We start from the raw sequence: 20,992 nt of genomic DNA on the forward strand, positions 1-20,992 counted from the left end.
TCTGGCTCACACGCGCAGACATCACCAGACGTTTTTGCCCTAAAAATATTCTGGTTACTGTGTAGATCATGTAAGGCAACGAGTAACTTTATTGAGTTATCTAAACCTAAAAAACAACAACAAAGAAAAAGCATGTCAGCTTCCGAAACATTATTATTGGGAACACTAGAAGGTCAAACAATCTTGTAGTGAGGTGCAATCTTGTTCTTGAAGTTTAAGCCATTACTCTGTTCAGTTCAATCGTCAAGCTTAAAAGAGGAAGTAATTTCGCGAAAGAGGAACTGTAGTGGCTGGAGCGCAAGTGAGGTGCACCCCGTCTGCCGTCACTATATAAGTCTCTGGATCCACTTCAATACGCGGAAGTGCATCGTTGAGCTTCATATCAAGCTTAGTAAGTTTACGCAAATTCCCCACGGCTTCAACCTTCTTCCCGAGTCCGTACTCTGTTGAGATTCCAGCTTCTTTCGCAACCTAATATCATACGAAACAAACTACAGTTATTATGCATTTAGTAGTAGCCGTAGTAATAAAGTAGCGCTTAACAGGCCAAGCCGTAGCGGAACGGTCTGTTTATAGCCCGTGGCATCCATCCAAAAATGGGTCGTGCAGTGGCTGTGTTTAACTCCTTTAGTTGGAGGGGTTTAGGGTTGTCTTTAAGTGGGTCGTACCATGTAGTCGCAGCTAATAAAGAGGCCATGTCGGGCTCTTTCTGGACCGACACGGTATATCATGGACCATTATGCTAACGTTACAAGAAGAGAGGGGGTGACCGTGCCTTGCTGACAAAAGCGATTGAATTTGAATATCCAGCATTGCCAACTGCACCAAACATAGGTTTCATCATCACCTGCAAAAACTCGAGGTCGATATGTCACGTTAGAAACCTAATAATACTAGGTTGGAAAAAGTGATTTTCATCTACTAATAGACCATCTCTTCAGTCCATCAGAGTTATTGTCACAGGGAGTAAACAGTTGATGGATTATAGAAAGAATAGAGCAAATGTTACCGGTTCAGGCGTAGGAATGCTGGCATTTGGGTCACCCATATTAGCCCAGGCAACTTCACCGCCTTTGATAACCATTTCTGGTTTTACTCCAAAGAAAGAAGGTTTCCATAAAACAAGATCAGCCAATTTCCCAACCTGTGGAACCAAGTATATGGTAGTTTACTAAGTCTGGAACTCATTTAGTAAGAGACTTATCAAGAGTTCAATCCTATGTTAATATGCTACTCTTTCCTCCTTTTCTTTTCTGTACTTGCACGTATTGTCTTAGGGGTATAAAAAACACTCTATGTAATGCTGGTTTCGTGTAGTCTAACAATAGGCGACTCAAAAGTAAATAAGTAAATAAATGACCTGATACCGTAAGACATAAAATGTGTGCAGATGCTGGTATTAAGAGAATTGTCGACTATTTTGCGGGTCTAATCCTGGTTTTCATTTATAAAGAAGAATCAGGATGATACGGTATAGTCTTACCCATCTGCGTTATTAGTTTTTCTGAGACAGGTTAATCAGTTAGAGCTAAAACTAAAAAAGCTGAAGGTAGCATACCTCAATGGAACCAACATACTGTGAAATCCCATTAGTTATTGCAGGATTTATCGTATACTTGGCAATGTATCTTTTAATACGAAAATTATCATTGCTGGACTGACTATGATCAAGTGGTCCTCTCTGTTCCTTCATCTTGTGAGCAGTTTGCCATGTACGGGTTATCACCTGGTAAGAGAATCTCTATGTTAGATCTCAGGAATTCCGACAGCTAGAATTCGAGCAGTAGTGTGCGCAGAATTAGAAAATAATAAAATATATAGATGACATGTCATTTAAAATGTCAAAAGTGTTGGTAGTCGAGAGACTTCCAGACCTCTCCAATTCGGCCCATAGCTTGCGAATCAGAAGAAATAGTACTGATAGCTCCCATATCATGCAAAATGTCTTCTGCAGCAATTGTTTCTGTCCTTATCCGAGATTTAGCAAATGCAACATCTTCTGGAATGTCCTTATCAAGGTGATGACAGACCATCTGTGTGAAATCCAACATGTTTTGAGAGGTAGAAAATATTGAAAGTGAAAAACATATTTTCTTTCATCATACCAGCATGTCGAGGTGCTCATCTACTGTATTAGAGGTAAAAGGACGGGTCGGAGTTGTAGATGACGGCAAGACATTTTTCACACCACATACTTTGATGATATCTGGAGCATGACCACCACCTGCACCTTCACTGCTCAACAAGAAGGATATATACTTCAAAAAAAATATGAAAGATAAACTAAAAGTAAGTGATAATGCACGGTCTTCATTTACAAAATTAGAGGATAAAAGAGAAATTAAGTAAAGAAAGAACCCATATAAGAAGTGCTCCTTCTATCCAGTGATAAAGATAGTCAGAATAAAAGGTTTACCAATTTAGTAAGGCTACGAATCCACTTATATGTCACTATTTCCCATGTTAATAAGAATTAGATGGAACACCTTCTAGTGGGAGGAAATAGTTTGTAAATAGACAGAAAAGAGTGAAAGAAACAAAAGCTATGGCTTGTAAATAAATGTAGATTAAATACAATTATATTAAATGTTGAGTTATCAATGACAAAGACATAACAATAAGTACGCAAGCTTCACCTGTGATAAGTATGGATTGTTCTCTCTTTGAATGCAACAATTGTATGCTCCACACATCCAGATTCGTTTAAGCTGTCGGTATGGATATTTACCTATCAATAATTAGGAAAGCATCAAGCAAAGATTAAAAAAAAGTAGATCAATAGAAGTCGAAATGACTTGAAATATAATACTTGAATATCATATTGGTCAGCAACACTCAAACAGTTGTCTATTGCAGCAGGGGTGCTTCCCCAGTCCTCATGCAGCTTTAAGCCCATTGCTCCCTCTTTTATTATTTCAGCCAACCCATCTGGCTTGGAACTATTTCCCTAAATAACCAGGAAAGAGTGATGAAATGAGGGAAGGTAAGAAAAACCAAAAGAATCTGAACGTACGAACTGTTTCCTTTTGGGCTAAAAATAATAAGGCCAGTATCTCGAATTCAAATAATGTTAAATGTAGAGCTTACAAACCTTCCCTGTAAATCCAAAGTTTAAGGGGAAATTATCAGTTGACTGTAGCATAAGCTTCATATGAACTGGTGCAGGTGTACAAGTCCCATCAGCTGGTCCTGTCCCTCCTCCAATTAACGTCGTGATACCTTCATGGATTTAAAAACGTGTGAAAACTGAAAAGATATTCAGGAACTATCTGGCACAATACCAGTGCTAATTGAACCGAAGACCAAATTTCCTATTGGTTGCCAAAAAGACATGTCAGTATCTCTTTAGGCTTGAACTTCCTGTGCAAATTATGTGCAAATCTTACATAATATTTGTGAACCTGTACAAAATTTACTATGTCCAAAAATGTGTAGAACAGTGGTAAACATTACGTAGGGAGTTGAAGCCTAAAAAAATAGTGGATTTTTTTGTCAGAAGAAGAAAAAGAAAAAGTTGGCCTAGGGAGTTTTGGCCAATTTTTACAAAAATTTGTTTGTCATTTTTATCGGTATGGAAATTGAATGTAAAGAATCGTATAAGAATATCTAAAGATCACAAGTCCACAGGATTGAGAACGCTAATGCCCTTCATTTCGTCACATTTCACTTATGAGAATCATGGTAATTGGACAAAGCTTTTCATAGTACTCTCCCAATATGGAGATAAGGATAATTGTACTAGTACTCAAAACACGATAGTGACATTGTGGGGAAAGACTGGTGATTACAACATAGAAGTGTCTCGAGCTGGACTTTGTAGATTAGACAGTTCACAATGGAACCACAGGTGAAGCCATGACCTAACTTGAGTTCCTTGAAAGATCTATCCCGAAGTAGATTAACTATGGTTTAAAATAAAGTGTCAAAGTTTTCTTATATACTAGTTCAGATTTAGAATTAGGTTTCCAAACCGCTTGATATTGCCGTATCTACTAACTGAGGACAGATAAAGTTGACATGACAATCTACGGCCCCTGCAGTTACAATAAGCCCTTCTCCAGCAATAACTTCAGTATTGACCTGAATATAAGAAATGGAAGAATAAGAATATGCAAGAACTAAGATTTGCGTTCATAGTTATTCTAGTGCTAACGGTAGAAGTATATACCCCAACAATCATACTAAGCGAAACGCCATCCATTATATCTGGATTTCCAGCTTTCCCCGTACCAACAATCAGTCCATCTTTGATACCTATATCTGCTTTGTATATTCCCGTATAATCAATTATCACAGCGTTTGTGATAACATTATCCAAGCAATCTGATGATGGATAGCCTGAAGCTTGCCCCATTCCATCCCTTATCACTTTCCCACCTCCAAATACACACTCATCACCATATACAGAAAAGTCTCTTTCAATTTCTGCATACAAGTTCGTATCACCAAGGCGGATTTTGTCCCCAGTTGTAGGCCCATACATGTTTGCATAAGTTTCACGAGAAATTTGTCTTGTGAAAAAAGAACCTTCTCCTGTGGTACCTTCACTGCAGAGTTAAATTCGGAAATTAGACATAGTTTTCTCGTTCTTCTGGGGCCAGGGAGACGCGAATAATCCAAACTATTTGCTAATACAATATGGGAGGACAAAAGGGGACAAGATTCCAAGAACAGTATTACAGTTGAATGTCCAAACCTAGCATTAGCTTCTTCTATGTGACCAAATCTTTTAGCACTAACAGCCTCCATGACCTTGGTAACCTCAGAAACATTAACAGGACCATCCGCAATGCCATTCCCGCCTCTGATCACTCGCCTTCCTCCAATGCTTACAAGAGTAACGCTTCTCGCTTCTCCTGGCTGGTCAAGCAACCAGTTCAATGATCTTAAGTACGAGCTCACGGATGAAAAACAGAACAAATACATACCCGCCCAATCCCCTAAGCCACATTTAGGACATTCAGGCAAATATATGAAAAAAGCATAAGTGACTACACAAACTATAAATACTAAGCACAGGGATCAGAGTGACCGAGCACCATGAAGTATCATGTTTGCTTCACAGAATAAGTATAGCATAAGGAATGATGGCTATAAAGCAGTGGAAAGACTAGAACGCATATAACCAGATAAGAGTACAAACATGAAATTTAGGAGTTGATACAAAGAGAACACAATCTTGAAGTACTGAATTACTGAAGAATACCCAAACTGATTGGATGCAGCAAGGAAACTACAAGCATCCACATAAATTTTACTCAATACAGAAAAAAACATTCAGAGGTTAATTTGTTTACAAGATTATGTGTTTGTGTCATGACAAGAGGAGTATAAATGATTATAGATTCACCAACCCAAGCTAGCAAGTTAGCAACAAGTAAAATGATGAGGAAGACACAGAACTGAGTTCACAAACAAATGTAGCAGGATCATACCTCAAACCTAGTAGCCGTCCCTGCTGGTATATTCAATCGCATACCATATGCTCGTCTTCGATCAAAAACCAGATATGGATTTACCTCGATGAAGTGATAATGACTACCAATCTACAATTTGGGGACGAGAGCAAAAGGATGTCAAATTCAATTAATTGAATCAGAAGTTCTGGCTACAAACTCCCTAACAATGAGATGCTGATTATTTTGAGAGATGTGAAATAATAGCCCCACTTGCTTAATAATAGTGAGGAGAGGAAGATCTTTCAACATCAACATAAGATGTTGTATGTATTGGAGATAACAAGCTGAAGGGTGCCTAAAACGTTTAGTAAGTAGATTTGCATGAATACTGCAAGGAAACTATTCAGACTCTTAACAGTAACTGGTGAAGATTGCAAGGAATAACATAGACTGAACAAATATACATATGCAGTTTTCAGGTGATTAACAAAGTACCATTAAATCATCATAAAGACAGAATTAATTAGCTGGAAACTATCGAAGCAATCCTGTTTAAACAACAGCATGGATTACACGAACCTGAACTGGCCTGTCTGCATGATTAGCAACAAAAAGGGTAACAGCTTGTCTTCCAACGTTAAGCAATATTTGACCAAATCCAAAGATAACTTCGCCAGGAACTTCATCATCCGAGGTCTCAAAAAATTTGTCTAGCGAAGGAACTGTGAAACAAAATATGCGCTGTCAATTCATATCTCATTAAGGGTAACAGCTTGTCACCATAGTTTGATATTCCAGCAGGTCTTGCTTGAGACATCAGCATTACCGTGAGCCTTGACGAGAATTTCAAACCTTTTACTAAGAATGGAAAAGGGGTAAATGTTGCAAGTTCCCATCAACTTATAATAGCAGAGGTTTCAAATTATATTACCACATCTTCTGAAGATGATACCTACTTAACATAGACACATAGTTACTAGACCTCAGAATCTGAATGACTAGGCAGAAAAAGTGTATGTAATTGTCCATGCCATAAAATGGTATTTCCAACCTGGAAGAAAAGAACCACATAAAGCTAGCTCCAAGTCTCCATTATCGCTGGCGATAGGGTCGTGAACTGTAATCAGCTTTGTTCCATCTGGAAAGGTCCCTTCAACCTAACAAAAAATAGGGTGCAGAAATACATTATATTTAGAAATTAGAAGCACACTGGACCAATATAAGACAATGATTGATTATTATCTCGCCAACATGGAAGGTAGTATATTTAGTTATTTACCAACTTGGGCATAAATTAAAGCTAAGGTGGAGAAGGGAAGGCAGGTGTCAATATTATGCAAAAGACCGGGTAATATTGTAAAAGGTCAAGCACTACCAGTGATTAATATGAGTTATCTTTTACTTCTTCTTCTTTTATGAGGTTTACCATAAACAAACTAAAGCCAGTCCACATGGGTTAAGTTGTTTTAGGAATAAGTTTTCAAGATATGATCAATAATTTGTTAAATACTACCTGGACTGTTTCCAAAAGGTGTGGAACGGCTGAAAGAACTTGTCTCCTGATGATCAAGAAAAAGACTAGAATTAGGCGCTTTACGGGATGCCCACCAAAAGATATTTTCAGTGAGATGTAGCTTATTTCGACCTGCTAGTGAAATTAGAAGGTTTGGTGGTGTATTTTGTGTATATGACGACACAATGTGGAAGACCAATGCCACAAAAAAATAACCACCCATCATTCATTTCACACAGACTCAACAACCATGAATGTCACCAGTGTGCATTCTATGTGAGGACTGACGTATATTAGCAAAGAATAGATTGATAAGCCACACAATATAATACTCATAATGAAGGGTCATTCTATCTGAATAAATTATCCTTCAAAAAGAAAGTCATACTGATGGCTCGAGAAACTATGGATTCTCAGTCTCACCTTCCTAACAATTGTTTTCCAATGTCCATTAATTCCGCAACCGTCTTTTCACCACCACGGACAAAGTTCAAAATCTATCATAAATGAAACATGTAAACATAAACTCTGAAAGTGTAGTTTGCACAAAAAAAGACATCTAAGTCATAGTTGCCCATAAGATTTTTGCTTCTACAAAAAATCACTATTCTAATATCTTAATCAGATAAAATTAACACTAGAGTTCATAGCAAATAATACCTGAGTTGCTATAAGTGCTATAGCTTCAGTGTGATTCAGCTTCAAACCCCGAGCTAGACGCTTTTGTGCAAGAAATCCAGCTCCATGCAACAATAATTTCTCGACTTCTATTGGTCCCAGCTTCATTTTTTCCTGATTTGTCAGCTGAATCATTAATTCACTATTCTCACTACATGATTACAATAAAATCCAACACTGACACACAACTAGAGTGGTGAACCACAAAACCAAATAAAATTAGCAAACTAATCTTATTAGTTCATTTCAGACTTCAGAGATATGATTAATTATGCAAGGCTAACTAGGAGAACTGAATTAGCTGTAATGGAAATTTATAAGAGAATGAAATCCGAGCAAGAAAACACAAGTTCATCAAATAACAGAGTTAAAATAAGCCTAGAACAGAAGAATTTACTCATCGAATTAGGTTTCATTTTCACATATACTTCATTGAATCTCTCAACAGTAACTAGATATACTCTAATTAGACACAAGAAAATTCAGATAACTAAAATCGCACAAAATGATAAATCGAAGAACAAGCAAACACGTTAATGAATTCGTAAGAGAAAAACAAACAAGTTCAACAAATTGCAGAATAATACTACCGACTAAATCTATAATTAAGTTGAAGCAAGAACAGAAACTATAGAAATCAAATTAAAACAAGGATTTCAAAATTTCTAAAATAAAAGGAACAAAAAATGAAGTTAACTTACTAAGATGATGACGATTTCGGTTTCCGTACGAGTTTTAGGGTTTCAGTTCGGAAGAATCTCTCGTCTGCTACTACGACTGTGTTTCTTGGTGTTTGAAGAAGAAAGAAGGAAAATAATGAAGATGAGGAAATGGGACGAAATAACGGGTTTATTTGAGTCTACTGGTTTTCTGTCTGCTGAAATGCGCGGGGGTAAAGCTAAAGGTATATGCAGCAAAGCGTGGTCATATATATGCCTCCCTAAAAGTCAAGGAAGCTTAGGTATTCATCTTCCGGAGATAGACAATAGTGCACTAATAGCTAAGATGGCGTGGCGCCTCAAAACTGAACCGGAAGCTATTTGGGCCAAGCTTATCAAAGCTAAATACTTCCCCAACAACAGTACTCCGGGACCGGCCAAAAACCATCACTCGTGGAACTGGAAAACTATAAGAAAGCATTATAATATGGTTAATGATCTGTCTATGTGGGAAGTAAATTCGGGCCAAGAGGTGAATATTTGGACTGACAGCTGGATCCCAGATCTTAATACACCCATCACTAATGTCAACAACTCCCCCCTTACTAAAGTTGCACAGCTGATCACTAATAACGAATGGAATGACGAGATTCTCAGGGTAACCTTTGATACCCATACGCATAATCTGATCAAAACGTTACCTATTAATCATGAAGAAAAAGATCAACTAAAATGGAAGCTTACAAAGACGGGAAGGTTTACAGTAGCCTCGGTGTACAAGTATCTTACCGGCAACAATACAATGAACAACCCGAATTCTCGCAACTGGAAGTTCATTTGGAATCTCCCGACCATCCCTAGAATCAAAAACTTTATTTGGAAGGTCTGCAATGAAGCTCTCCCAGTGAGAGGCAGAATTGGAAAATATATAGGAAACAGGTATAACTGTCCCAATTGCAACATTACTGAATCTATTGAACACGCCCTGTTACACTGTGCCTTAGCTAAAAACATCTGGTTCTATTTCGACATCATCTCGGAGAATATCACATCCATATCGGACTGGATTTTCTCATGGGAAGAAAATGGGAATCTTTGCTACACCAAAGGAAACATCCATCTATCTACAGTTCTTTGGGTACTATGGAAAGTTAGGTGTGACCACTGCTTTCAACATGAGATAAATGAGTTGCAACACATTATAAAAATGATAGAAAATTACCCGAACTTAAACAAAAAACCATGTAATAAGGATAAAAATATAAATGCTTCAACTGATGAAAAATGGCAACCCCCTCCGCATAATATGATAAAAATTAACGTTGACGCCTCTTTTACTAATATTTCTTCTAATATGGGAATTAGCATGATTGCACACAATGATAAATCTATATTCATCGGAGCTCAAGTTAAATCTAGTAGAGCGAGAAATAGTGAAGAAAGTGAAGCCAAAGCTATTCTTCTTGGAATGGAATGGGCCAAAGAGATGAATCACCGTTCCATCATCATAGAAAGTGATAACATTAATCTTATAAATCATCTTCGTAATGACAAACATGCAGTTCAATGGCAATCTATCTTGCATATAAAGAAAATCAAATCTTACATTCAACAGTTCCAGATGATCAAATTTCAGTATACTGGGAGAAAGCTGAATCAGAATGCAGACAAATTAGCGAAATGGGCAAGGAAGAATCGGCGAGATAAAGTGTGGATGAATGTTCCTTGTGTTCTAGTCAATAAGTATTGTAATAACGCTTTGATTTAATCTAATGCAATCTATTTCAACGAAAAAAAAAAGAAACGCGCGGGGGATAATGCGCGTGCCAAAATGTATATGGATCGAGCAATATGTACCACATGGGCCCTAATCATATGAATGTGGTTATAATAAATTATCGTTTTTTTTACTGGCATAAAGTCCATCTAACTACTTCTACGGGACCGAAGATGGATTTTCTTTATTGCGAAATAGATACACTTGCAACTTGACTAACGATTATTGGCGTTATAACAAGATATAGATAAGAAAATGAGGAGTTGTACATCTTCTAAAAATTCTGATACAGTTAAGAGAAAAATTCAAATTAATGTCTAAACTATTTTCACAATTTGAGACATAGATGCATAGAAAGTTCCGCTGACGATTTCAAATAAAAATATGCATAGAAAGTTGACCCTCCAGTCGCGATTGTTGATTTTGTTCTCTTTAAAATTGACTTTGAATTTTCGATGACGTGTGCCATTTTCTCACCATAGTCACGTAATAGTAGTTTTTTTAGTTGGACGGTTTTTACCAACCCTTAAAATTTTCGAACCTATTCAACAAAACTAGTCCGACTGGAGAGCCCAGAGAGTGGGTTTCTTGAGAGGATGGGAGTCCCTCCTTCGGTGATCCTACATGAGTGGCCCAACCCAACTCTTTCTATTTTTTATTTTTAATTTTCGAATTGGAAGACTACAAATTTAACAAACGTGGTGGTCAAAATCGGCTTAGAAGAACCCATCAATGAAATATTTTACAATATGTTAATAATTTTAGTGTATTTAGGTTTCTTTCATGTAGTTGGGCTTTAGATTTCTTTGAGTTTTAGGCTTCTTTCATTATTGGTGTAACTTAGGCAATGATCATGCTTATCACATATTCATGGTGTATCAATGTCTTGTAACGACTCAAATAGATAATAGTTGATTTCTCAAAAACAAAAGAATTGTTTTAGTGTCTTAAGATGTTTAAGATGGTGATCAAACACATCGACTTGACTTTTAGTAGTACTTGGGCTATAGAATATCCATTTTGTGGTGGGCGTAGTAGTTATCGTTCAGGATTATCTAGGTAACTAAAAAGGTGGGAAACAAAACGAAAAGAGAAATAGGAGGGAGAAGTGAAAAGTTGATCTTAACCGAATAGAAGAAACTCTAACGACGAGACCGCCATTGAGGAACGAATTCGGCAAGAGAAAAAAAATTCGTTATTGAAAGTGAATAAGATCTTCATAGCTTTCTTGAAGCTTCTTCTACCATTTCTCACTCATTCTAAAGTCACACTGATCTGATCATTTTTTTTTCTATACCATCTTTCTTCCTTTTCGCCCTTTTAATCTTCTTTGCACTTTCAATATATTCATTCCAATTATAGATGGATGACAATGACATTTGTCAGTGAAGTGGGGGAAAGAATGGCGATGACAGGGAAGTAACAAAAAGTAAAAGGGCAAAAGAGATTTACTCAAAATTTTGTATTTCAGAAAATATTTTTGTTTCTCTCAAAGCCGTGACTAAAATGTTTAGTCTGCAAAATTTTGGTTAGTCAACACATTCATTACATTTATATTAGTTTTTTCACCAATTTTCCCTCAATTAGAAGAAATAGGATGAGAAAGCATACAAGGCAAACGACTAACTTTACTGAGTTATGTAAACCTAAAAACACAACAAAGAAAGCATTCCAGCTTATGAAACATTATCATTGAAAATATTCTTAGTCACCGGGTAGATCATATAAGGCAATCAAATTTAGTTTCTACACTATTTTCATTCTCTGATAATTGGTAAGACCTTGTTCTCAAAGTTTAAGCCATTACTCTGTTCAGTTCGATCGTCAACCTTAAAAGAGGAAGTAGTTTCGCGAAAGAGGAACTGTAGTGGCTGGAGCGCAAGTGAGGTGCACCCCGTCTGCTGTCACTCTATAAGTCTCTGGATCCACTTCAATATGTGGAAGTGCATCATTGAGCTTCATATCAAGCTTAGTAAGTTTACGCACGTTACTCACGGCTTCAACCTTCTTCTTCAGCCCGTACTGTGTCCCAATTCCAGCTTCTTTCGCAGCCTAGTATCATATGAAACAAACTACAGTTATTATGCATTTAGTAGTGGTCGTAGTACTGACATAGCACTTGAAAGGCCAAGCCATCACGGCATGGTGCATTTATAGCCCGTGGTGTTCATCCATAAATGGGTCGCCCCTAAGTGGGTTTTGTCGTGTAGTCAGGGCTGATAAACAGGCCTTGTCAGGCTCTTTCTGGACCGACATGGTATGTTATAAACCTCTACACTAACGTTACAAGAAGAGAGCAGGTGGGCGTGCCTTGCTGACAAAAGCGATTGAATTTGAATTTCCAGCTTTGCCAACTGCACCAAACATAGGTTTCATCATCACCTACAAAAACTCGAGATTAGTACACCGTGTTAGGATCTAATAATTCAAAGTGGAAAAAGTGATTTTCATCAACTTGTAGACCATATCTTCAGTCCATCAGGGTTACTGTCATGGGGAGTAAACAGTTGATGGATTATAGAAAGAATAAAGCGACTGTTACCGGTTCAGCCGTAGGAATGCTGGCATTTGGGTCGCCCATATTAGCCCAGGCAATTTCACCGCCTTTGATAACCATTTCTGGTTTTACTCCAAAGAAAGAAGGTTTCCATAGAACAAGATCAGCCAATTTCCCAACCTGTGGAAACCAAGTATATGGTAGTTAGTCTGGAACTCATGTAGTAAGAAATTTATCAAGAGTTCAATCCGATGTTAATATGCCACTCTTTCCTCCGTTTCTTTTCTTTTTTTTGGTATTTTGCGGTTCAAACTCTAGGATTCTTGTGTCGAACATTCCCAATCATTTTATTTGGTTTGACTATAAGAAATTGCTGTACATCTTTTCTGTACTTGACCCAAAATACCACTCTATGTAATGCTGGTTTTGTGTAGTCTAACAACAGTTGACCCAAAAGTAAAAATAAATAAATACCCTGACACCCCAACACAACAAAATGTGTGCAGATGCGGATATTCAGAGACCTATTTTGCGGGTCTAATCTGGGTGGTCGTTTGTAAAGAAAAATCAGGATTACGTGATATAATCCTAACTACCCGAGTTCTTAGTTTTTCTGAGACAGGTTAATCAGTTTGAGCTAAAACTAAGGTAGCATACCTCAATGGAACCAACATACTGTGAAATCCCATTAGTTATTGCAGGATTTATGGTATACTTGGCAATGTATCTTTTAATCCGAAAATTGTCATTGCTGGGTGGTCCTCCTCTCTGTTCCTTCATCTTGTGAGCAGTTTGCCACGTACGGGTTATCACCTGATAAGAGAATTTATATGTTAGATCACGGGAATTAGGCTAGAATTGAAGCAGTAATATACACAGAAACAGAAAAAAATAAAATATTTACATGACATATCATTTAAGATGTTAAAAGTGCTAACGGTCGATTGACTTTTCAGACCTCTCCAATACGGCCCATAGCTTGTGAATCAGAAGAAATAACACTGATAGCTCCCATATCGTGCAAAATATCTTCTGCAGCAATTGTTTCTGCCCTTATTCGAGATTCAGCAAATGCAACATCTTCTGGAATGTCCTTATCAAGGTGATGACAGACCATCTGTGTGAAATCCGACATGTTTTGAGAGGTAGAAAACATTGAAAGTGAAAAATATATATTTTTATTTATTTATTTTTATCATACCAGCATGTCGAGGTGCTCATCTACTGTATTAGAGGTAAAAGGACGAGTTGGATTTGTAGATGAAGGCAAGACATTTTTCACACCACATACTTTGATGATATCCGGAGCATGACCACCACCTGCACCTTCACTGCTCAACAAGAAGGATATATATTTAAAAGAAAAACAAATATGAGAGATAAACTAAAAGTAAGTAATGATGCATGGTATTAATTTTTTTTGAGAAGACAAAAGAAAATGATACAGGTACAGAAACTCATTTCAGATAATATCAACATTATGCTTATATGAAACCAAACCAATTTTCTTCATTTACAAAATTAGAGGATAAAAGAGAAATTAATTAAAGACAAAACCTGCATAAGAAGTGCTCGAACTTTTATCCAGTGATAAAGTTAGTCAGAATAAAAGGTTTACCAATTCAGTAGAGGCTAAGAGCCTAAGAATGCACTTATAAGTAGTCATTATTTCCCATGGTAATAAGAATTTGGTGGAACACTTTGGGAAGAAATAGTTCGTAAATAGACAGAAAAGAGTGAAAAAAAAGTTACCGCTTGTAAATAAAATGCAGGTTAAATTACAAATCTGTTCAATGTTGAGTTATCAATGACAAAGATATAACAATAAGTACGCCAGCGTCACCTGTGATAAGTATGGATTGTTCTCTCTTTGAATGCAGCAATTGTATGCTCCACACATCCAGATTCGTTTAAGGTGTCAGTATGGATATTTACCTGTTAATAATAAGGAAAGCATCAGGCAAAGATTTGAAAAAAAAAGTAGATCAAGAGAAGTCGTAATGATTTGGAATATAATACTTGAATATCATATTGGTCAGCAACACTCAAACAGTTGTCTATTGCAGCAGGGGTGCTTCCCCAGTCCTCATGCAGCTTTAAACCCATTGCTCCCGCTTTTATTATTTCGGCCAACCCATCTGGCTTGGAACTATTACCCTAAATAACCAGGAAGAGTAATGAAAAAAGTGAAGGTAAGAAAAGCAGAAAGAATCTCAAGTTGTACAAACTGTTTCCTTTTGGACTTCAAATAATGTTAAATGTAGAGCTTACGAACCTTCCCTGTAAATCCAAAGTTTAAGGGGAAATTATCAGTTGACTGTAGCATAAGCTTCATATGAACTGGTGCCGGAGTACAAGTAGTTGCACGAGTCCCATCAGCTGGTCCTGTCCCTCCTCCAATTAACGTCGTGATACCTACATGAATTTACAAACATGTGAAAACTGAAAAGTAATTCAGGAAGTATCTGGCAATATTTCTTCTAATTGAACCGAAGACCAAATTTCCTATTGGTTGCCAAACTATGTGCAAATCTTACATAATACATGCGAACTTGGGCAAAACTTACTATGTCCAAAAATATGCACTGGCAACATATTTTAGTCAAAAAAAAAAAATTCAAGAGAAAGTTGCCTAGGAGTTTTGGCCACATATTTTCAAAAATTTGTTTGTCATTTTTATCGGCATGGCAATTGAATGTAAAGAATCATACAAGGATATCTCAAGCATTACAACTTCACAGGATTGAGAATGCTAACGCACTTCATTTCCTCGCATTTCACTTATGAAATCATGGTAATTGGACAAAGCTTTTTCATAATATCTCTCCTGATATGGAGATAATGATGATTGTACTAGTACTCAAAACACAATAGTGGCATTTTGGGGAAGGACTGGTAATTACAACTTAGAAGTGTATCGAGCTGGACTCTGTAGATTAGATGGCTCACAGTGGAATCACAGGTGAAGCCATGCACTAACATGAATTCCTTAGAAGATCTATGAGTAGATTAATTATGGTTCAGAATAAAGTGTCAAAGTTTTCTAATACACTTCAGAGTTCAGGTTTAGAATTAGGATTCCTCACCGCTTGATATTGCCGTATCTATTAACTGAGGACAGATAAAGTGGACATGACAATCTACGGCCCCTGCAGTTACAATAAGTCCTTCTCCAGCAATAACCTCAGTACCGACCTGAATTCAAGAAATGGAAGAATAAGAATATGCAAGAACCAAGATTTGCGTTAATAGTTACTCTACTACTCTAGTGCTAATGGTAGAAGTATATACCCCAATAATCATACAACGCGAAACACCATCCATTACATCTGGATTTCCTGCTTTCCCTGTACAAACAATCAGTCTATCTTTGATACCTATATCTGCTTTGTATATTCCCCTATAATCAATTATCACAGCGTTTGTTATAACAGTATCCAGGCAATCTGATGATGGATAGCCCGAAGCTTGCCCCATTCCATCCCTTATCACTTTCCCGCCACCAAATACACATTCATCACCATATACAGAAAAGTCTCTTTCAATTTCTGCATACAAGTTCGTATCACCAAGGCGGATTTTATCCCCAGTTGTAGGCCCATACATGTTTGCATAAGTTTCACGAGAAATTTGTCTTGTGAAAAAAGAACCTTCTCCTGTGGTACCTTCACTGCAGAGTTAAATTAGGAAATTAGACATAGTTTTCTTGTTCTTCTGGGGCCAGGGAGACGTGAATAATCCAAACTATTTGCTAATACAATATAGGAGGACAAAAGGGGACAAGATTCTAAGAACAGTATTACAGTTGAATGTCCAAACCTAGCATTAGCTTCTTCTATGTGACCAAATCTTTTAGTACTCACAGCCTCCATCACCTTGGTAACCTGAGAAACATCAATAGGACCATCCGCAATGCCATTCCCACCTCTGATCACTTGCCTTCCTCCAATGCTTACAAGAGTAACACTTCTCGTTTCTCCTGTCTGGGCAAGCAACCAGTTCAATGATCTTAAGTACGAGCTAATGGATGAAAAACAGATCAAATACATACCCGTCCAACCCCCTTAGCCACATTTGGAACTATTTATGCAAATATACGTAAAAAGTACAAGTGACTATACAAACTAATAAATACTAAGCACGGGGATCAAAGTGACCGAGCACCATGAAGGATATTGTTTGCTTCACAGAATAAGGAAGGATGGCTGTAAAGCAGTGGAAAATACTAGAACAGATAAACCAGATATGAGTACAAGCATGACACAAAGAGAAGACAATTTTGAAGAAGAAAGCTTCTTCTAGTCGCGCCTAGATAGTTGGGCTGAGCCTTTCTACCAACCCAAGCTAGAAAGTTAGCAACAAGTAACATGATAATGTACACGAGGAGTAGAAATGATTACAGATTTACCAACCCAAGTGAGCAAGTTAGCAACAAGTAAAATGATAAGTGAGACACAGAACTGAGTTCAGAAACAAATGTAGCAGGATAATACCTCAAACCTAGTAGCGGTCCCTGCTGGTATATGCAGTCGCATACCATATGCTCTTTTTCGATCAAAAACCAGATATGGATTTACCTCGATGAAGTGATAATGACTGCCAATCTGCAATTTAGGTACGAGAGCAAAAGGATGTCAAATTCAATAAATTGAATCAGAAATTCTGGCTACAGAACTTGCTAACAATGAGATACTGATTATTTAGAGAGATGTGAAGTAATAGCCCCACTTGCTTAATAATAGACTAATAGTGAGGGGAGGAAGATCTTCCAACATCAACATAAGATGTTGTATTTATTGGAGAAAACAGGCTGAAGAGCAGTGCCTAAAGCGTTTAATAAGGATTTGCTTTTAGGTTAACTATGTGCTTACGGCATGAATACAGACTCTCAGAGTAACTGGTGAAGATTACAAGGAAAATATAAAATAGACTGACTAAAACTACATCTGCCAAAAAAAAACAGTTTTCAGGTGATAAAAAAGTAGTATTAAATCATCATAAAGACAGAATTAATTAGCTGGAAGCTATTGAAGCAATCCTGTTTTAACAACAGCATGGATTACACGAACCTGAACTGGCCTGTCTGCATGATTAGCAACTAAAAGGGTAACAGCTTGTCTTCCAACGTTAAGCGATATTTGACCAAATCCAAAGATAATTTCGCCAGGAACGTCATCATCCGAGGTCTCAAAAAATTTGTCTAGCGAAGGAACTGTAAAAAAAAAAAATGTTTTGTCAATTCCAATCTCATTAAGGGCAACAGCTTGTCACCATAGTTTGATGTTCCAGCAGGTCTTGCTTGAGACATCAACATTAATCGTGACTAGAATTTCAAACCCTATATTAAGAATGGAAAGGGGGGTAAATGTTTCAAGTTCCCATCAGCTTATAATAGCAGAGGTTTCAAGTTTTCTTACCACATTTTCTGAAGATGAAATACCTACCTACTTGACATAGACACATGGTACTAGAACTCGGAATCTGAATGACTAGGCAGAAAAGTGTACTAATTGTCCATGCCATAAAATGGTATTGCCAACCTGGAAGAAAAGAACCATATAAAGCTAGCTCCAAGTTTCCATTATCCCTGGCGATAGGATCGTGAACTGTAATCAGCTTTGTTCCATCTGGAAAGGTCCCTTCAACCTGACAACAATAGGGTAAAATTCATTATATTAAGAAATTAGAAGCACACAAGACCAATATTAAATAAATGAGCTTCAAATAAGCAGAAACTAGTTTTGGTTCCCAAGTCTAAGATAAATGTCAAACGGCAAGTACTTGCTTTTGTAAATCAAAGCAGAACCAGTTGCTACTTTTTGGTGAAGTTACAACCATAGTTTATGTTGCTTCCGTTTAATAGATATAAATGACATGCGTTTCTTTCAAACATTTTAAAAGGAAAGCATTATTTAACAGTAAAAACTTTCCTTAAAAATACAATGATGGATTATTATTTCACCAACCATGGGAGATAGTATATTTAGTTATTTACCAACTTGGGCATAAATAACTTAAAACTTAAGGTGGAGAAGGGAAGGCAATATTATGCAAAAGACGGAGTAAGACTACAAGTCAAAAGGTCAAGCACTACCTGAAGCCACTCCATATGGGTTAAGTTGTTCTAGGAATAAGTTTTCAACATATGATCAATGATTTGATAAATTCTACCTGGACTGTTTCCAAAAGGTGTGGAACGGCTGAAAGAACTTGTCTCCTGATGATCAAAAAGGGGACTAGAATTAGGCTCTTTATAAAATTCTCTGCTTAAGTAGTAACCAGTGCAGAACAATCTTACTCAAGTAAGCCTTATCAGACAGACTATCGGTCGCCAAAAGTTACATCAATAGAATGGCTTAATCTTAAAAGTAGGAACCCCTATGGAAAGACCATCGAGGCTCATCTTCACTTGGACCGAGAAGATATTTCAGTGAGAAGTAGCTTATTTCGACCTGCTAGTGAAATTAGAAGGTTTGGTGGTGCATTTGGTGTTTATGATGACACATTGTGGAAGACCGATGCTACAAAAAAATAACCACCCAACATTCATTTCACAAAGACTCAACAACCATGAATCTCACCAATATGAATTCTATGTGAGGGCATTCCAGTCCCTCTCATATAATAGCGAAGAACAGATTGATAAGCCACACAATATATATATATATATATATATATATAATACTCATAATGAAGGGTCATTCTATATTTCTATCTGAATAAATTATCCTTCAAAAAGGAAGTCATAATAATGCCCTCAAGAAAACATGGATTCTCAGTCTTACCTTCCTAACAGTTGTTTTCCAATGTCCATCAACTCCACAACCGTCTTGTCACCATCACGGACAAACTCCAAAATCTACCATAATGAAACATGTTAACATAAACTCTGAAAGTGTAATTTACACAAAAAACATCTAAGTCATAGTTCCCCATAAGATTTTCTGCTTCTGCAAAAAGACACTATTTTAATTTCTATATATCTTAATTAGATTAAATTAGCACAAGACTCAATAGCAAATAATACCTGACTTGCTATAAGTGCTCTTGCTTCAGGGTAATTAAGCTTCAAAGCCTGAGAGAGACGCATTTGTGCAAGATATCCAACTTCATGCAACGTTAATTTCTCGGCTTCTCTTGGTGTCAACTTCATTTTCCTAATTTGACTGCTGAATCATGAATTCACTATTCTCACTACACGATAACAATAAAAGCCAAGACCGAGACACCACCTAAGTAGTGAAAGTTAAAACCAAATAAAATTAGCAAAATAAAACGAAGAGAGTTAAACTTGGACCTAACAACTAAATGAACCAGTTTCATTAATTGTCAAATCTAAGCAGAAGATATTATATAAGTTTTTGCTTGATTCAGAGATATGATTATTGATTAATTAGTAAGGGAAATTTATGAAACAAAACTGTACCAATCACAACTAAAAATCAATCAAATTAAGTTACGTGAATGAAATCCTAGCAAGAAAAACAATTCCATTGAATAACAGAGCTAAAATAAACCTAAAGCAGAAGAAGTTACTCATCAGATTAGGTCTCATTTCACATATACTTAGTTGAATCTGTAACAATAACTAACATTGTACCAAATGATTTAATCGAAGAACAAACAATTAAGTTAATGAATTCATAACAAACAAAACAACTTCATCAAATTGCAGAATCATACTACCTAGTGAAAACTATCATCAAGATGAAGCAAGAACAGAAACTATATGATCAAATTAAAGAAGGATTTCAAAATTTCAATCATTTGATATGAAGAATGAATCAAAAATGAAGTTAACTTACAGAGATGATGAAGATTTCCGTTTCCGTGCGAGTCTTAGGGTTTCAGTTCGGAAGAATCTCTCATCTGTTTCTATTACTACTGCGAGTGTGTTTCTTGATGTCTGAAGAAGAAGGAGGGGAAAAGAGTGAAGAGTCAAATGGAACGAAATAACGGGTTTATGGGGTTCTACACTTGTACTGGTTTTCTGTTTGAGCTAATCGTCAGTCAGCTATAATGCGCGGGGAGGATAATGCGCGTGCCTAAATGTTTATGGATCCAGCAATATATACCACATGCACCGTAACCATAGCAATGTGGTTAGAAAAATAGTTATTTCATCAAAAAAAAAAAAAAAAAGTTAGAAAAAGAGTTTGTCAATTGTCACCCCCGAATTGAGAATGTAAATAGATTCGAGATCAATTCAAAAAAATATTAACTATTTAATCAAGTTGTAAATTGAGTTTTTCTTCTGAAATCGACTTACAATTTTTTTCGTGATCTTATCATTGTTCTAAAAGAATTATTTTTGTTAATTGATCGTGGAATGGGTCTTGTTCAATACTGTAGAAGTAGTGTTTTTTCTTCTAGTTGGATGTGTTGTACCACCCCTTAAAATTTGGGATTCCAATCCTCAATAGGACTTGTCCAATAGGAGGCCTCTCTTGGTTGGGCTCTCCGAGAGAC

At 36.8% G+C, this 20,992-nt stretch overlaps 2 protein-coding genes across 6 annotated transcripts; both read right to left on the reverse strand.

Annotated features, from left to right (window-relative positions):
- Positions 1-71: 71 nt before the first annotated feature.
- LOC147553433 (urease-like) lies at positions 72-8,710 on the reverse strand. 2 transcript variants are annotated; one of them, XM_086665394.1, is made up of 19 exons: positions 8,292-8,710; positions 7,573-7,704; positions 7,336-7,409; positions 6,913-6,958; positions 6,451-6,556; positions 5,979-6,121; positions 5,436-5,546; positions 4,697-4,860; positions 4,169-4,547; positions 3,972-4,080; positions 3,092-3,219; positions 2,810-2,947; positions 2,637-2,728; positions 2,106-2,235; positions 1,875-2,033; positions 1,559-1,726; positions 1,010-1,144; positions 776-847; positions 72-471 (listed from the first exon to the last, which is right to left on the reverse strand). In XM_086665394.1, exons 2-19 carry the CDS (start codon positions 7,696-7,698, stop codon positions 250-252), a joined length of 2,502 nt encoding a protein of 833 aa, XP_086521520.1. In that variant the 5' UTR covers positions 7,699-7,704; positions 8,292-8,710; the 3' UTR covers positions 72-249. The 2 variants fall into 2 exon arrangements, with proteins under 2 accessions (XP_086521520.1, XP_086521521.1); XM_086665395.1 differs by having other exon boundaries at positions 7,573-7,716; positions 8,292-8,557.
- A 2,926-nt stretch (positions 8,711-11,636) lies between these two features.
- LOC147553434 (urease-like) lies at positions 11,637-20,710 on the reverse strand. Of its 4 annotated transcripts, none has more exons than XM_086665396.1 (19): positions 20,329-20,710; positions 19,551-19,755; positions 19,309-19,382; positions 18,695-18,740; positions 18,064-18,169; positions 17,593-17,735; positions 17,017-17,127; positions 16,343-16,506; positions 15,815-16,193; positions 15,610-15,718; positions 14,799-14,938; positions 14,543-14,680; positions 14,367-14,458; positions 13,725-13,854; positions 13,482-13,640; positions 13,181-13,336; positions 12,569-12,703; positions 12,337-12,408; positions 11,637-12,078 (listed from the first exon to the last, which is right to left on the reverse strand). In XM_086665396.1, the coding sequence occupies exons 2-19, from the start codon at positions 19,674-19,676 to the stop codon at positions 11,857-11,859; spliced, it is 2,502 nt and encodes an 833-aa protein (XP_086521522.1). In that variant the 5' UTR covers positions 19,677-19,755; positions 20,329-20,710; the 3' UTR covers positions 11,637-11,856. The 4 variants fall into 4 exon arrangements, with proteins under 4 accessions (XP_086521522.1, XP_086521523.1, XP_086521525.1 ...); XM_086665397.1 differs by having other exon boundaries at positions 19,551-19,692; positions 20,329-20,684; XM_086665399.1 differs by having other exon boundaries at positions 19,551-19,717; positions 20,329-20,684.
- Positions 20,711-20,992: the final 282 nt, after the last annotated feature.

Source organism: Eschscholzia californica, unplaced genomic scaffold, assembly GCF_041429995.1.
Source record: "Eschscholzia californica isolate CP2 unplaced genomic scaffold, dmEscCali1.0.p SCAF_3, whole genome shotgun sequence".
NCBI classification, from domain to species: domain Eukaryota; kingdom Viridiplantae; phylum Streptophyta; class Magnoliopsida; order Ranunculales; family Papaveraceae; genus Eschscholzia; species Eschscholzia californica.

Excerpts from the sequence above, each read along its gene's own strand:
- LOC147553433 (XM_086665394.1), bottom strand. The coding sequence starts at position 7,698 with ATGAAGCTGGGACCAATAGAAGTCGAGAAATTATTGTTGCATGGAGCT. Across the intron at positions 4,548-4,696 it reads ATAGAAGAAGCTAATGCTAG|TGAAGGTACCACAGGAGAAG; the intron begins GTTTGGACATTC and ends TTAACTCTGCAG. Across the intron at positions 2,034-2,105 it reads ATGAGCACCTCGACATGCTG|ATGGTCTGTCATCACCTTGA; the intron begins GTATGATGAAAG and ends GATTTCACACAG.
- LOC147553434 (XM_086665396.1), bottom strand. The coding sequence starts at position 19,676 with ATGAAGTTGACACCAAGAGAAGCCGAGAAATTAACGTTGCATGAAGTT. Across the intron at positions 16,194-16,342 it reads ATAGAAGAAGCTAATGCTAG|TGAAGGTACCACAGGAGAAG; the intron begins GTTTGGACATTC and ends TTAACTCTGCAG. Across the intron at positions 13,641-13,724 it reads ATGAGCACCTCGACATGCTG|ATGGTCTGTCATCACCTTGA; the intron begins GTATGATAAAAA and ends GATTTCACACAG.